At 35.9% G+C, this 15,716-nt stretch overlaps 2 protein-coding genes across 2 annotated transcripts in view; both read right to left on the bottom strand.

Moving 5' to 3' along the window:
• LOC124450784 (transmembrane protein 68-like) overlaps positions 1-8,711 on the bottom strand; it is a 29,497-nt gene extending 20,786 nt beyond the window's left edge. Inside the window, exons 1-2 of the mRNA XM_047001432.1 lie at positions 8,150-8,711; positions 6,815-6,982 (exon numbers count right to left, since the gene is read on the bottom strand). Of these exons, the coding sequence (XP_046857388.1) occupies positions 6,815-6,982; positions 8,150-8,291 (310 nt within the window). The 5' untranslated portion in view covers positions 8,292-8,711. The remainder of the gene's footprint in view (positions 1-6,814; positions 6,983-8,149) is intronic.
• Positions 8,712-9,876: 1,165 nt separating this feature from the next.
• Positions 9,877-14,753, bottom strand: LOC124450783. The gene is made up of 2 exons (XM_047001430.1): positions 13,977-14,753; positions 9,877-12,743 (listed from the first exon to the last, which is right to left on the bottom strand). Exons 1-2 carry the CDS (start codon positions 14,553-14,555, stop codon positions 10,485-10,487), a joined length of 2,838 nt encoding a protein of 945 aa, XP_046857386.1. The 5' UTR covers positions 14,556-14,753; the 3' UTR covers positions 9,877-10,484.
• Between the last annotated feature and the right edge of the window lie 963 nt (positions 14,754-15,716).

The raw sequence follows: 15,716 nt of genomic DNA, 5'->3' as shown, positions 1-15,716 counted from the left end.
AAGGAAGTTTGTTTTCATTCTGTGTCACAGTGCAGAATGAGCAGAGCGTAAATATGTATTTAAAAAAATGGGGGAAAACGACAAAAAGTACACTTTTCTCGACAACAAATTGTGTTGCATAGCGTATTTCCCTTCATAGTTTTGTTATAGAGACCGTTAACATCATGCAATGTTTGACATCAGTTGGCAAAAGATCTGTTCTGTCATGAACATACTGCTTGCACTGCATAAAGACATCTGTTCCAAGAGTACTACTCGAATGAAGAGGATCAACCACATTCGTCAAAGTACTGAACTCCACATCAGATAACGGGTTCATTGTTTGAGGAACATCAAGTATGACATTATTTGAGTCACTTGAGATTGGGCCATTCCAGTCGACTCCATAAAATTCCTATACAACAAAAACGTAAAGCTTTCTATTCCATAGGAGTGAACAAACTGGAATCAGCTTCGGATCTAGGTTAAACGCAAGTTTACTGTGGTTAACACTAAATATATAGTTACTTATGCACCATTTAACATATCTGTAACATCCTTCCCGGCGTGCCTCATTCCGTTTTTAATGATCAAATTCCCCACCCTTAGTGCAAGAAAAATTGTCAAACGCGCAACATATGCCTAAAGGGGGTATGCTAACCTAAATCGAAAATTGGCTCGTTATGTGTGAAACTGAGAATATTGTACTAACATAATATTCAGCTTATCATAATCACAAAATACGTACATCTGTTTGCCAAAGATCTCGAGCAATTCTGTTACTACTGTTAGCTATTTGAAGAAGACCACTTATCCATAGCTGATTTGGAGTAAGATTACTTTCTGTACTTATCGGATGAAAATTCGATCCTTCAGTAAAGGTTTTGAGAGACTGCGCTATTCTTGGCAAATATACATAGTGTAAGCAAAACAAATCGATGTCATCATCAGGATTTAGTATACCAGACTTTTCTAGGCTATAAAACAAATTATAATACATATGGACACAGCCAGAAAAGAGATCTCTCCAAAGACGTTCTATTCTCTGGTTGTGCACACTCTTTCCAGTGATCATACTCCCCCTTCCACTTCCTCGTTCAGTATGTTCCAGTAAATATTGCGAACAGCTACATTCTCTCCTCCTTTATCAGATCTAACGCGCGAAGGAAGTCCATGATGAAGGACAGCAGAAAGAAACGCATTCAAAACTGTGTTTGCATAATTATTTGTATGGCATTCCAGGTAAACGATTTTTCTCGAAAATCCATCAATGCCTCCATGAATCACAAATCTCCACCTAAAAGAAACCATTAAAAATATCACATACTTAAATGTATGAGTGTTAATAACTAATTTCTTACCTGATCAGTTTGTGATAACCATCGATGTGCCACAGTGATAAAGGAGACTTCACATTATACGGTTTCCTTTTAATGACATTCAATTCGATAGCTCGTAATAAAACACCTTCAGGATCTACTCTTCGCAGTGCTACTCTAACACGCTGATGTTGTATGTTATATCCTCTTGCTCTTAGGAAACCTTGAAGTCGTATGCTACCCACATTTGGAAATTCATTGAGAATATCTCTAACAACAGCGTCTAAATCATCATTACTTATTAAGGAAAATGTAGTGTTCAAAGAAATGTTGAACTCGTGAAGCCTTCTTTCTATAGTTCGTTTTCCAACATTTAGTAATGACGCAATCTGTGGTACATTGAACCCTGATGAGATCAAAAAATGAAGTTGATCCTTTGTGATATAGTATGCTGGGCGTCCACGCCCACCAGTTTTCACAGTTGGTGCAACATATTCACCATTGTCACCATCTTCAAATGATTTCAGTATTTCAAAAACCATGCTTAAGTACTGATGAACTTGAGCAGGTATACTTATTGTATCAGAACAATAATTTAAAACATGTCGAAGATAATCAACTCTAAACGATAAGCAATCGTAGTCCGGGAGCTCTTCAGAATTGTTTTCTAAGATGTGCTCAATTTTCCGCATAGACTGTTGTAAATGATTAACGACTATCTTTCTAGTATCTTCCTGTTCAATAGAAACGTAAAATTTTAGTCCGAACAAAACACTGTAAAAGATGAAACATTACATAAATATGGTATTAATCAATTGTATTATTTTCAAATGCTAATTTAACAAATACAAACTTACCATTTCATAAAAATGATTCCGAGTTTCCAATTATAACTATTTGTATTAATATATTCATCCGGGTGGGCAGGCATTGCGGATGTCCATAGCCAAATAAATTTTCAAAAATGTCAAATTCAACAAAATTAGAGCAATTAAATGACACTAAAACAACCAGAAAAGCTGAAAAATAAGTATTACAATAGTGTTTGAAGCCAAGTTTCCAATTTTTATCGTCAACTTATTTTTATTCTTAATCAGGACATGAAGTAGCATCTTATCGTTCTTTCTCCATTACAGCTGACACAAAGAACTTTGTGTTCGCATTACTCATGTTACGCATATCTGCTGTACATAATCACCGTGTGTTCATATGGCTCATGTTCGCATTGCCGAATGTCATGTTCGCATTACCGAATGTCATGTTGGCATTGCCAAATGTCATGTTGGCATTTCCGAATGCCATGTTGGCATTGCCGAATGTCATGTTCGCATTGCCGAATGCCATGTTTTAATTTTGGCGGTGATCACCAGTCATAGTTATTATCAAAGAATTTACCTGGCAGGCACAAATAGGATGAATCTCTGACAGTTTGAGGATAGAAATAAGGTGTTCTACATCTTAGAGGGTAAGTAAATAAGCCTGTTGTTCCTCTTTATGAGTGTATAGCGATCAAATAAGATTAACATTTGTAGGTATGTCATAAAGTCAAATTTCATGCTTAGTGCATGACTTGTCTTCAGAAATTTGAATGCCGTAATCAAATCCTAGCAATATAAAGCTCCTGTTACATTAATTATCCTCGGCTAGAAGACCAAACACGAGAAAACTGTTTCAAGAATGACCGGAAACACATATTACAATACAATCTAACCACGCTTAGCTGTGAAATACACTTTCTGTTTAATGTAACCTTGTTTACATTTGAATGGCCAGCGTGTAAATTTTAATCCTTTTCAGTAAGTTTCAAATAATAAACCATTATGCTCGCAGTCAGGAACACAGTTACATAGCATGGGTAAATATGAACACTAGATCAGCAATTGTTTGTTTAATCATTCGTCAAATGCTAGACCAGATTTTGTGATCTCGCTTGATACGAACAACGTCCACGGTTTGTTTGACGTTTCTGGTTTCAAAGTAATCTCGTGCGTTGGTATTTAAATTAACAAAAACAGCATTAATTGGTTGTAGCGAATCATCAAAAAGAACGACACCAACAATTTCGAAATATTTAATTAGGTTATCCCATGTAAAGGAAATGAAAGCAGAACATTGTATTTAAAAAAAGAAATCGAAACCTACAAAAGTGATTACAACTGTAGACGAAATCAAAAAATACTTTATTTCAACGACTACCGTATTTAACATGACCGAATCATCGGAGTATAAACTGGCCCAAACACTAATATGGAGCATTTTAGCTTCATGCATTTACGTTCCTTTTGCAACGTTTGACGTATTAACTATTAAAGACAAAAAGTATATGATTTGCAGTGTATTTGCTACATGAAAATAGTTGAACACAATTATCCTCCATACTTTAAAGCTTCGTTGAATATAGATGATCGTGACTAAAACACCACACGAGTACATACGAGTACATACGAGTACATACAAGTAACATACGAGTACATACGAGTGACATACGAGTACATACGAGTAACATACAAGTACATACGAGTGACATACGAGTACATACGAGTGACATACGAGTACATACGAGTGACATACGACTATTTTCTGGTCAAATGAGAAACAACACAATTTCTTCAATACATTGATATTTGCGTTTATTTTTCCTTGTATTTGTGTGGACTTTGGGGCAACCATTTGATGGATTTAAATGCTGAAAAGGTATTTTACTTTCATGCTATATTCATTTGTATGTTTTAGTTGAATTTGTTATAGATATTTTGTCGATGCGATTTGCCAGTATTTGAGCGCTTTTTGACACACTTTCACCTAGGAAATACATATTTATGAAAGCGATTATACATTCATTTTGACTCTAAAGATGACTACCGCTAAGGTTGTCGAAACGTCAGTCAACAACAACAAAAACAGTCCTTCTCAGGACTATACCAACCTGGACGATCTACATTTACAAACATGTAACGATACTCCCGGGTTCAAACCATTTACTTTATAGATAAGGATCCAAAATGCACGAATTTCACCGAATGGCTAAGTATAGTTAACTGTTTTGCCATTGTAAATACTCACTCCGATCTGTTTTGCAATTTTTACTTCCTACACTTTTTAAAATAAAATCAACGATGAAAATGAACTTTTTTCCAAAAAAATATTACCATATTTAAACTGAATTAAACTATAGCTATAAACAATAAATCTTACGCTATTTCTTGAATATCAACATTTACGTAAAACGTTTACATGTGTCAAAAAGCGCTCAAATACTGGCAAATCGCATCGACAACATATCTATAACAAATTCAACTAAAACATACAAATGAATGTCGTATGAAAGTAAAATACCTTTTCAGCATTTAAATCCATCAAATGGTTGCCCTAAAGTCCACACAAATACAAGGAAAAATAAACGTAAATATCAATGTATTGAAGAAATTGTGTTGTTTCCATTGAGTTCTATAATAACTATAACGGAAATGCGGCCAAAGGACGTATTTTCGCTGAAATGATCGCTTTGCAGAAAAATAATATTCTCGACTTCCCCCTGGTTTTTTATAGTAAATTGTAAAGAATTTTTCAAAAAAAAAACACGATATCACAGAATATGGATATCGTTAGTTCCATATTCTGTGACGATTCTTTTTTGGCATTTCTTTTATAATGCCAACACTTCAATCGTTCAATTATTGGATGTCGTAGTTTCCACAAAAAGGAACATATCGCTTCTCACAGGTGAGGTAGTTGTTTGTTTTGTTAGTCCGTCAACGATTGAAAATCAATTATACATGCACTTGAAAAGCCATAAAATACATATTAAAGATCGTATTTTTTAAGACTGACTTGAACGCCAAATATACTGATGTTTTCCTGTTTTTGTTTATAAAATTCTGCATACTTTTCTGTCATACTCAGAGAACAAAATGCACTACCAACTGCTTATGAAATTTATTATTGAGGTGAAAACTGTGTTAATTATTCAAATTATAGTGCACTTTATTGCCAATAAAGGAAAAACAAAACAGAGTGAAAAAGGAAGGTAGAAGTATTAAAACTACAAATGAATTATAAACACCATTGGAAGCATAAGTGTTTTGATGATTATTTGCATTTTGCCCAATTCATATATCAATACAACAAAATCAAAATGTGCTACAACTTCACAAGTATTTGATGCAGTTGCACTTCAGAACATCACAAAAAGGTTACTTAAAGTAATTTCTATACAATATTGTTTGTTTTCATTTACCAAACCTATGCAGACTTGAGTCTTTTTGAAATTTCATGTGAAACTCAATTACAGAAAATCCGTAAATATCCAGAGATTTAATATGTACTTTTTTAAAGAAACAAGTAAAAATCCTACAATTGTGGCGAAAAAAGCCATTGCCCATTGCATGAAAAGAAGCAAAATAGCAATGATAAAAAATAAGCTAACTTCTCTCTCGTGAACCGTGGAGATGAACACTGATATACTTTTTTTGTATAGACTAAAGAGTTGAATCGATCAAACAAGTTTGACGCTGGTAAGAAAACGACGCACATCTGCATCCATACATGTGTAGCCGATATATAACTCTTTCGTCGATAGTTATAAATGCATCCTCGTAGGAGTAGATAACTGACAACCACAGTTGACTTGCTGTTATGAATTTAAGGTTTTTACCTTGATTTTCATCAAAAAATTGCTTGCCGAATCCCAAATACACACATACATTTTCCTCACTCTTTTCTCAGGAGGGAGTGGGAAATTGTGAAATTTTTGGAAAAGCGGTCAATTTCGGTAAATCTCAGCGGCAAAGGACGAAATCCGCCATTTTTTTGGCATCATTAGATATCTAAGGCCGCGCTTGAGATAGCCGCTCCAGTTATTATAGAACTCAATGGTTGTTTCTCATTTGTTGACCAGAAAATAGTCGTATGTCACTCGTATGTACTCGTATGTTACTAGTATGTACTTGTATGTTGTTCGTATGTACTCGTATGTCACTCGTATGTACTCGTATGTTACTCGTATGTACTCGTATGTACTCGTGTGGTGTTTTAGTCACGATCTCGCTTTGATACATATCCGCTTTATGGAAGAGATGCAAGAAATAAAAGATTTTGTCTTGTGCTTGCACAGGCATATAGAAACTGATGATACCTTTGGGAAGAATAAAGAGTTCTCACAAATATTTCCGTGATTTGCATAAGCCTGTGCAAACACGGAAAATATCTTTTATTTCTTTTTCAAAAGAGCATTACTGCAGAACTGGTAAATTTAAAACAACTGTTTTAATTTTCCTATAACATGTATTAATGATTGATTTGCAAATTCTTATTATTTGATTTCGTCAACTGAGCTCCAGTGGTTGAGCTCAGGTCGGATCTAATGCAAACTTTACTGTATAGACCAATCAAAACAAGCGTTTTATTGTTTTTAACATTGAGTGCGGTGAATCTGAAAGAATTTCATTCCTTTACCGTACGATGGATCCGGGCAGTACGCATGCGCGAAAATACAAAACGATGCAGCATGTTTATACCTGGTAATCTGAAGAGAAAGGTTGCTACGACATTTTTCAACGAACGTTTCTTATACAACAGCATTTTAGCTATAATATAATACATGTCTATAGGCAAAGCACCGTGATAATAAACCAATAATGCAGCTCCTTTGTCCGGGATTTTGTCCAAGCCAATGACTTCATATTCTTGGAAAGAAATATTGAAAAAATAAGTAAAGCGAGCTTGACCATTCAAAGGAGTTTTTGTACACATAAGGAATGTATTGCATTTGGTTGAATTACATAATGAGATAAAACAGCTTTGAAGAGCTATTTTTTATAGTTATGACAATTATAAACCATTGAACAAAAATACATGGAACGCTATCTGAAGCAAAATAATTGAAGCCAAATATTGCACTCAGACATGAAAGATTACACCCAGACACGCGTGTGTAATGTTTCAAGATTCTCTCGCGGATTGAAAATTGATCGAAACACACGCGTGTCTGGGTGTAAAATTTGGCTTCAAAAATTTATCAGGCTTTTCTACCACAGGTAGCGTTTCATGTACTTTAGAAAAGTTAAATGCTATAACCTTAGCATAGCTCTGAAATGAAGAATTAAACATGAAATAAAGACAAACTAAACGAGACGATGCATGAAAATGCTGAAAATAATTAAATTGCTGATATCACTTCTAAATTTGTGCTTACATCTGTTTTACCAAAAACGAAGAATGTTCTGATATTTATAACCAAAACAAGAAATAATGACGTCACTCCAAAGCGCAGAAATTATGTTTTTTTAAACTGTAAAGTTGTCACTTTAAACTGTAAACTGCATTCTTTCGCTGAATAGCTCTTAATTTAAATTTTAACAGTTCTTTTCAGAACCATCTAGGTTAAACTTGTCGTTCACCATACCTAATGAGCTCTTCAAGACAGTATACTGGTTTGTCACCACAACTAAGTCTTTGTGACAAAGAAGATAGTTATTGTCTTGTTAAAAGTTATCTTATAGAGTGTTTTTGATAGATTTATACCAAAAACTACTGAACGAGCGGCCACTACAGTATAGCAGAAGTAATGTACTTAATCTAGTTCTGCTAATCATGTAGTGTTAGGTTTGTGACAGAAGTTATCCTTATAGAAGAAGGGTTCCTTCTAGAATTGCTATGAATATTTGTGATAAGCAGTTGTCATCTGTCATAACACATTAACTGCAACAAAACTGTAGAACGCTATTTTGGGGGGGTTAATTGTAGGTGTAAAAAAGGAGTGCCTCTAATCTCCTATCAGTCAAGGTGACAAATCGCCCTCATTTTCTCTTATTGAAAAATTGTCACATGCGCTAAAGCTTAAACAAACTTACCATTCCAATTCGTAGCTTGAGCATCAAATACAGAGGCGACGGTTTGTTTTGCACCGTCCCAAAAGTTTTCAGAGTAGGCATCGTAAATCTCTCGTCGTCGGTGTTTGTAAACATGCAGAAATAAAACGGTCGCGTACATCATGGCAAGAAGCGTGAGGGGAACGCGAATACGATCAGGAGAGGATAAAATATAAGCACCGGTGCCAGAACTGTGATAGCATTGTAAGGATCCATTTCGTCCTTCCAGAAACCACCGTGTACTCGTTCCCTCGTCCTCTTCAGTTTGGGGAAGGAAGCTTTATGACCCGCGTTAGGAAAGGAACTTTGCAGAAGAATGGTTTGATGTTTGTCATTTGATATGCCATGACACAAGGAAAGCACGGTGTGCAACGGCAAGCAATGTCAGGGTCACAACGAGGAACTCCGTCAACTTATTTCCCATGTGTTGACGTGTAATCTTTCAGGTCCGTTTCAAAAGGTCGAACTTTTCATGTGCCGAACAATTTGAAAACAAAGAAAATATATAATGAATCTAAACTTGCTTTCTTTGGTCTTTATGGCTTTCTTTTGAAAAAGTTTGACGTTTGAGGCCCAGTTCAAACGTCGCATTTTACATGCGCCGAATCAAATGCGAGAATTATGTGCATGTAAAATGCGACGTTTGAATCAATTAAATTCGACGGATTTTAATTTAATGCGACTTTAGTCGAATATTCGACTGAGTTAGTCGAATATTCGACGGAAATTCGATGTTGATTCAAACGTCGCATTTTACATGAGCCGAATTTAATGCATAATTTATTTTAAGATATTTCTAAGCAAAAATAAATTATTTCCATGCTAAATGCCATGCGCAAAGTTGTAAAAACATGGTGGCGGCGAGTGATGGTAATGGCCCTTGTATTTCGTGCACAAGTTTAACAAAATACACTTGTTTAAAGTGCAAAAAATTTATATGTACAAGGAAAGTTTCCTCGAGATACACGAAATGTTTTTTGAATCAGAATAAATACTCCAAACTTTCTTCCACCAGCCGGAATTTCTATCTTGTCTTCGACATGATCGATAAGGAGGGCTACGTATGAAGGCATTTTTTTGACCAATTAACGGTAGAAAAACATGGGAAATTTGCAGAAGTTGCCGTCTCGTTTCTAATAGTTTATTTACTGTAACATGCATCAATATTTGTCTTTTCCTATTAACACGAATCATGTTTGAAATGCATAAACTCAACATTTTCCTGTTCGCCATTTTAGGAAATTAGTACAAGAAAATGAATAAACTATGAAAAAGTGGAAGCATAACTATAATAAATGCGACTATTAAATTCGACGTCTGAATCAAACTACGCATAAAACTATTTTAGTCGACTAAAACTCAGATTTGATTCGGCGCATGTAAAATGCGACGTTTGAACCGGGCCTGAAACGGGTCTCGTTTATGTGTTGAAAAATTATGGCAATAAGAATAGAAAGCGCTCGATAGCGCTCTTTAGGACTATTTTCGTATTACTTTACTAAAATGTGATATGTTTCTCTGTGAATTGGAGGGTGTGAGAGAGGAGTGCCTATTATACTGTTCAAGGTGAACAAGCCATCTTCGTCATTTTTAGTTTCCACACGGGACTGTAAGAGATTAGTACTGTATTTTTAACGAATGTCGAGTCCACGCGCTAAAGACGTGGGGAAACTCACGAGGCCACTAGATGCACATCATCTTTGACATTATTTTTACCTTTCTCTAAAATCTATAAGATCCATATTATGTTTATTGAACAGAGACTAGGAAAAGTTCGGATTACAGGTCGTCATTTTATACATTACTAAGTAGTCGATTCGTTAGCCGTCAAAAATGGGTAATAAAGAATGAATAATGCTAAATAGTAAATAAAGCCGAAATGAGGACGATGCAGAGGACTGGAAAACAGTGAGAATTCTGCTGAAATATACAAAATATAGTATACTTTTGCTTGCTATGAAAAATAAAACAGTTTTTAGGAGATATTGTTTTGCAAACATTAAATGTCACATAGACAAAACAACACGATTGTTACGTAACGCAAAGGTCAATCTCGCGGTCAAAAAGTCTCCAAATTAAATATAACGAGAAATTTAATTCGATGTTTACGATTTATCTTAAAAATTAGGACGCCAACCTTTGACGACCTTCAACAATTTTAAAGCATGAAAAGGAGTCATGTTTAAGGACATCAATGTTGTCGTATCTAGGTCTTTTAAAATCTCACCATCGATTTGCTCGTGACGAAATGTTTCAACGTAACAAGACATGTTTAAAGCATTTAAAAGTTGGCCAAGGCCTTGCACGCTTAGCGATGCTAGATCTTTTGGAATCGAATCGTGACGTGCATCATCGTTAGTACTGGAACTAGCAAGTTGATTGGGTGGTTTCGGGAAAGTTTCATCGGGGCTTTTGATATTGCTTTTGTAGATGCAATGTTTGCTACATTTGAATTATCTTCAGCAGATTTGTCGTTGGTGGAAATTGAAGGATCAACTCCTGGTCTAACGGTAACGGTACTTTTATTTTTGGTTGGTCTGAGACTAGCGAGCTGATTGGCTTTTTTGGAATCTACGTTTTCATAGTCATTACAATCATCTTTCGATTTTGTAAGTGAACCGCGTGGAGCGTCAGGAATCGAATTGTGACGCGGATCTTTGTTGTCCAAAGTACTGGAACTAGCAAGCTGAGTGGATGGCTTCTTAAAAGTTTCTTCGAGGCTTTTAGATGTCGTTTTCCTAGAAATGGTATTGGCAACATTCGAATTTCCTCGCGGAGATTTGTGATTGGTGGAAATTAAAGAATCCGTTTCAGATTTAACGGTAAGTATAGTTATGTTTGTGGTGGGATTCAGACTAGCGAGCTGATTGGCTGTTTTCGAATCGATGTTCTCGTAGTCATTTTCATCATCTTTTGATTCTGCGAGTGAGCTTTGGGCAGCTGCTGTAGCTTTATTTAAAGAAACTTTTGAAAGTTCACGCATTAACTCGTCATTAAATGTGGGTCTGGAACTAGGCAATCGATTGGTTAAAGTTTGACGGTGATTCCTTGTCTTAGACGCGTCTTTAGCCTTTTCTCCTTCGTCTTTGTCTGCTGGCAGAGCTCCGGTAGCATTCCTCACAACTGTTGAAGTATCTGATGAAGTAATATCTCTCCCTGAAGTTCTTTCAGATGTACCTTTATTATTCACTTCGTCCGCTAATGGATCTTCTAAGTCAGTTGGAGAGACGTCTGTTGTTACATACAGCAATGGAAATTCGTACTCTTCGTCGGAAGAACTGGGGCTAACCTTTTGATTGGTTCGTTCATGATTTGTAACACCAATGCTGTCGTTCTTCGTGACGCGAGTTTCATTTTCTTCTGAATGTAATCTGGCATTGTGCTTTTGCAACTTTGGCGTTTTTACAATGTGGTCTTGTTGTCGATATTTTTGCGAGTGATTTGCTTTCGAATAGTTAGCAATTACAGATGTTTTCCTTTCGTCACCATCCGATTTTGACGTGACGGGAGTAGATTTTACAGCACGTAGTGTAGGTTTAGGACTAACGGGGGGATTTTCTGGTGAAGAAATGGAAGGTTTCTGCAATGTAGGATGTTTGTTTGACCTTGCTTGATCTGCTTTCGACAACGGAGGATTTTTTCCACCATTTCGAGTTTTGTCTTTCTTGTTCAATTTATGTTGGTCAACGGTTCCATTGAAGAAAGAAATTCTAGAATCCACTTTCTTATTAGTCTTCGTTTTAATAGCATCTTTTCTTCCATTAGATTTGTGTTTGTCTCTAACTGTTCCGTTGTTCCCTTTCGATGAACTTGAACAATCGTTTTTCGTGGTCTTACCAATTTTACCTTGGATTTTTTTTGGTTTCTCAGGAGTCATAAATACATCGCCGTCGTCATCGATTTCCTCGTACTCTTTATCGCTTATGCTTTCGTAAACATGATAATGCATGTAATCAAGGATTTCCTTTCTCTCTGTTGGGGAAGATTTTAGGAGACAGTAACCCTCTGTTTTCTTACACGATTTTGAACTGTTCTCAGTGCGCTCATAACTTCCATCGTTCTCGTAGTCACGTGAGAAACCAGGTATTTTGGCATGTGCCCGCGGCAGCCTGCACATTTGCAGATTGTTTCTTTTGTAGTGAAGGAGTGATGTATTCTTGACTGGAAGCTTTGGTTTGGTTTTGTTCTGGTGTTTAGCATTCACTACGTAGTTAAGAAGTTCTTTCGTTGCTTCGTTTCCCACAACAACGAACTCATCAGACGCATCGAAACCAGAAAAGTCATATCTATCTAAAAAAGTTTTGTTCATAGTTCTGATATTCACGACGTATATCGAGTCATTATCGACGCACTCCGATGGAGGGAATACTTTGATATCGGTGTCCAAAGGTATCAATCGACAATTTACGTTGTCTCTCGATAGATTCAAAGCATCATCGTTCATTTTCATTCCTACAACAAACTCTTGTTGAATCTCATGATTGACAATGATTACCTTTTCATCGTCTGAATTTGAATTTTCTAGTGAAATCTGAGCAGATATGTTGGAATTTTGCGCTCGCTTTGTAAAATACACCTGTAAAAAGGATATAATGTTTTCAACGGTTGGAAGTTCAAAATAGATAATAGGTATTTTAAATTTGGATGCTCAGCCTTCTTCTCAATATCTTACCCACATGCCACTGTGATATACACAATTTTTGTAACACTTTAAACTTTAAAGTGTTTATATCAACTACAGAGAAATTATCGATTTAAATAGTGCACGATTTGAAGAACATTTGGAAAAAAATTTATGAGACAAAAATGTAATCTTCCTAGATGTTTTGGGCCTCAAAGTTGGCTTTTTTCCGTCTTTGACCGTGACGTGTGGGTATTGATCCATTTCACCGGGCGTGAAATAGCTACATTGGAAAACACGCTGCTTTTTAACGCTTATAGTTTATCGTGAAATTTGTAGCAAAGTCAAGGAATTTTTTTTCATTTAACTTGTGTTATTTTGTGCACTTTGTTACCGTATCACACACAAAAGAGCGAATGAGCATCTTGCTTGACACACTTCCTTAATCATATTAAATTATTCCTATCACAACAATTTTCATGCTTTGATACAACAAACTAAAACTGTATATTTCATATCAAATTTTCATGCTCATGTTGATATCTGCCTGAATTGATTGATTTGAAAAATACAAATACAAATAGTTGTATAAAGTGATTAGTTTTATCGAATAATTTTATCATTCTGCGAGTTAATAAAAGCCGGGTGAAGCATTAACTGTCTACAAAAATAATTTGAAAATAAATTTTTCAAAGCTTTGCTAGCTCTATGTTTGAACTTTTAGGTGAAAATTCTCGTTTAGAAAAACACGTTTGAATGACTGAACATTTTGCTGCGACTTTCATGTAAATCATCACCTTCAAGGCGTCACATTTGCACTCTGAAAAGCGATCCTTTGTTTGTGAAGCACTTGACGTGTCAAGCTCTGTTTCAAATTATGCATGAAAATCATGCACAAAGACACTTGTCAAGTTTCTCAGTTATGCAGATCTTGAATATTTTGAAAGCAAACTATGCTATAAGCAACATCATAGATTTTTGTAAACAGTATTTACGAAGGCCTGGCATTACGTCCCGACAATGTCTGCAAGAGAACAATGAAAAGCTTGACCGCATAAATATTAGCCGAGAGAACTTATCCATACAAAAAGATCTTACTTTTTGTTTATTCATCAAAACAAAACAAACATCAACAGTTTCTTACTCCCCTACCCCAACTGCTGACAAACTATTGAACGTCTTACGTACCGCTAAAGGCAAGCCAAATTTGCTCACGGCATCTTCAATGAGATATTCTCTGAAATCCAACAGAGGTTGAAAAGCCAAGCATGAGCCAAACATTAACGGTTTATCGATGTCCTTGAATTTTACCAACGATTTTCCGGCATCCACGAATTCCATTTCAACGATGGATTCTGGTTTTAAACACGGGGAAACGGATCCTCCAGCTCCAGTATTTAAAACTCGAAGATATTTCACTTGCGGAAACACGTATGGTAACTGCTCTACCAACAGTTCGTCATACTGACACTGCTCTGGTAATGGACGAAGAAGTAACATCTTTTGACAATCTTGAGGAATTAAAATCGATTTACCGTTTGAGTCCTTGCTGGTGAAATATTGTTTCGTAAAGCGCTTATTTAGCAAGAGTACCTCTTTAGAGGAACTGCTATGGCCATAATCATCTTGGCTATTCCGCAAGCGAACCACATTCGGAATACCGAACTCATCAAGAAATTCCCGAATCGTAAGCGCTGATTGAGACCAAGTTAGATTTTCAGCCAATGTAGATGCATCCATGATGTTACAACCAAAAAGTTCGGCCATTTGGATGGATGATTGAGGTTCAAGATAACCTTGAAGAACAATTCTATTTATTTAGTTATGCAGAGACTCTGACAAGAGGATTGTCTGTCACGTGTTTTTTTGTAATAAAGTTTTAGCGCTCGAGTGGCTGGTCGACGAGCATCCGCATGGCGGAACTATCACTTCTTGTTTTGACGAAGTCGCGCTCCCACGTTAAGGTCCTCGAGCTGTGAGATTTGTGTTTAAAGTGTCTATTCATGATCAAAGAACAAGTTCACTTCTATCTCAAACTGTTTAAGAACAATTTGAAAGAAAATCCATTGAAGCAATTTCGACAACTTTTCTCTTATGGCATGTCAAAACTATTCCACGGTCAAGGGAGAAGGGGTTATGCTATTTAAAGCACGATGTTTGTTTTGGGGAGAGCGAGTTTAAAGGAATTTGTTAAACAGTAATTGTCAATGACACCTTCTTGTTAATGACATCACGCGAAGTCTCTCACTTTCTAATCTTTGAAAGCAATGTATTATTGCTTTATCCAATAGTATTATAGCTGACTTGATTGTTTTCAGTCTTTCAAAATCTTTACTTTCTGGCATAAAGCCATAGCTTAGTCCTCACTATGTACATTGATGTGACTTCTAGAGGATGCAATATTTTTATATCTTGAACGCTTATTCAAAAAGGTTGATATTTTTGAGGTGATAGTCGTTCATACGACTCACATCAAGTTATTTTTCAGTTCAAGATTTCATTGGTGTTTTGTTCATCACAAACTTCTTCTTTGTTTCTTCAGAAAACGTCATTTTTAAATTGTAATCTTCATATGTTGAGTAGTTTCTGTTCTGTTACTTTCTAGGTTTGTAATCTTTGTTTATCAGTAGTTTCCTGTATGTAACAACGCCTTCGCACCTTCTTGTTAATTCTTTATCGCCCACCTAGCTATTTCATCCGACAGCATCTATTCAATAAGCAGATCTTTTTCTTTCCAAACAAGAGCTTTTTTCCACCTTTTACGTCGTCCAGCTTCAATACGCTCATCTCAGAAGTGTGCCTTTTTTAAGTTTGAAGGCTGCTTTATCTTCCTGGCAAATAACGAGTTTACGTGAGAACTATTTTCGGTGGTGACAAGATACAGTTGAATTGCTTGCTATTATTAGTGTATGACACTGACTTTGGTCA

Source organism: Xenia sp. Carnegie-2017, unplaced genomic scaffold, assembly GCF_021976095.1.
Source record: "Xenia sp. Carnegie-2017 unplaced genomic scaffold, XeniaSp_v1 HiC_scaffold_24, whole genome shotgun sequence".
NCBI classification, from domain to species: domain Eukaryota; kingdom Metazoa; phylum Cnidaria; class Anthozoa; order Malacalcyonacea; family Xeniidae; genus Xenia; species Xenia sp. Carnegie-2017.
This window is presented reverse-complemented; position numbering and strand designations above follow the sequence as displayed.

Coding starts and splice junctions, on each gene's coding strand:
- LOC124450783 (XM_047001430.1), bottom strand. CDS start 14,555: ATGGCCGAACTTTTTGGTTGTAACATCATGGATGCATCTACATTGGCT. Junction 12,744..13,976: donor AATTTGGCTTGCCTTTAGCG/GTACGTAAGACG, acceptor TCCTTTTTACAG/GTGTATTTTACAAAGCGAGC.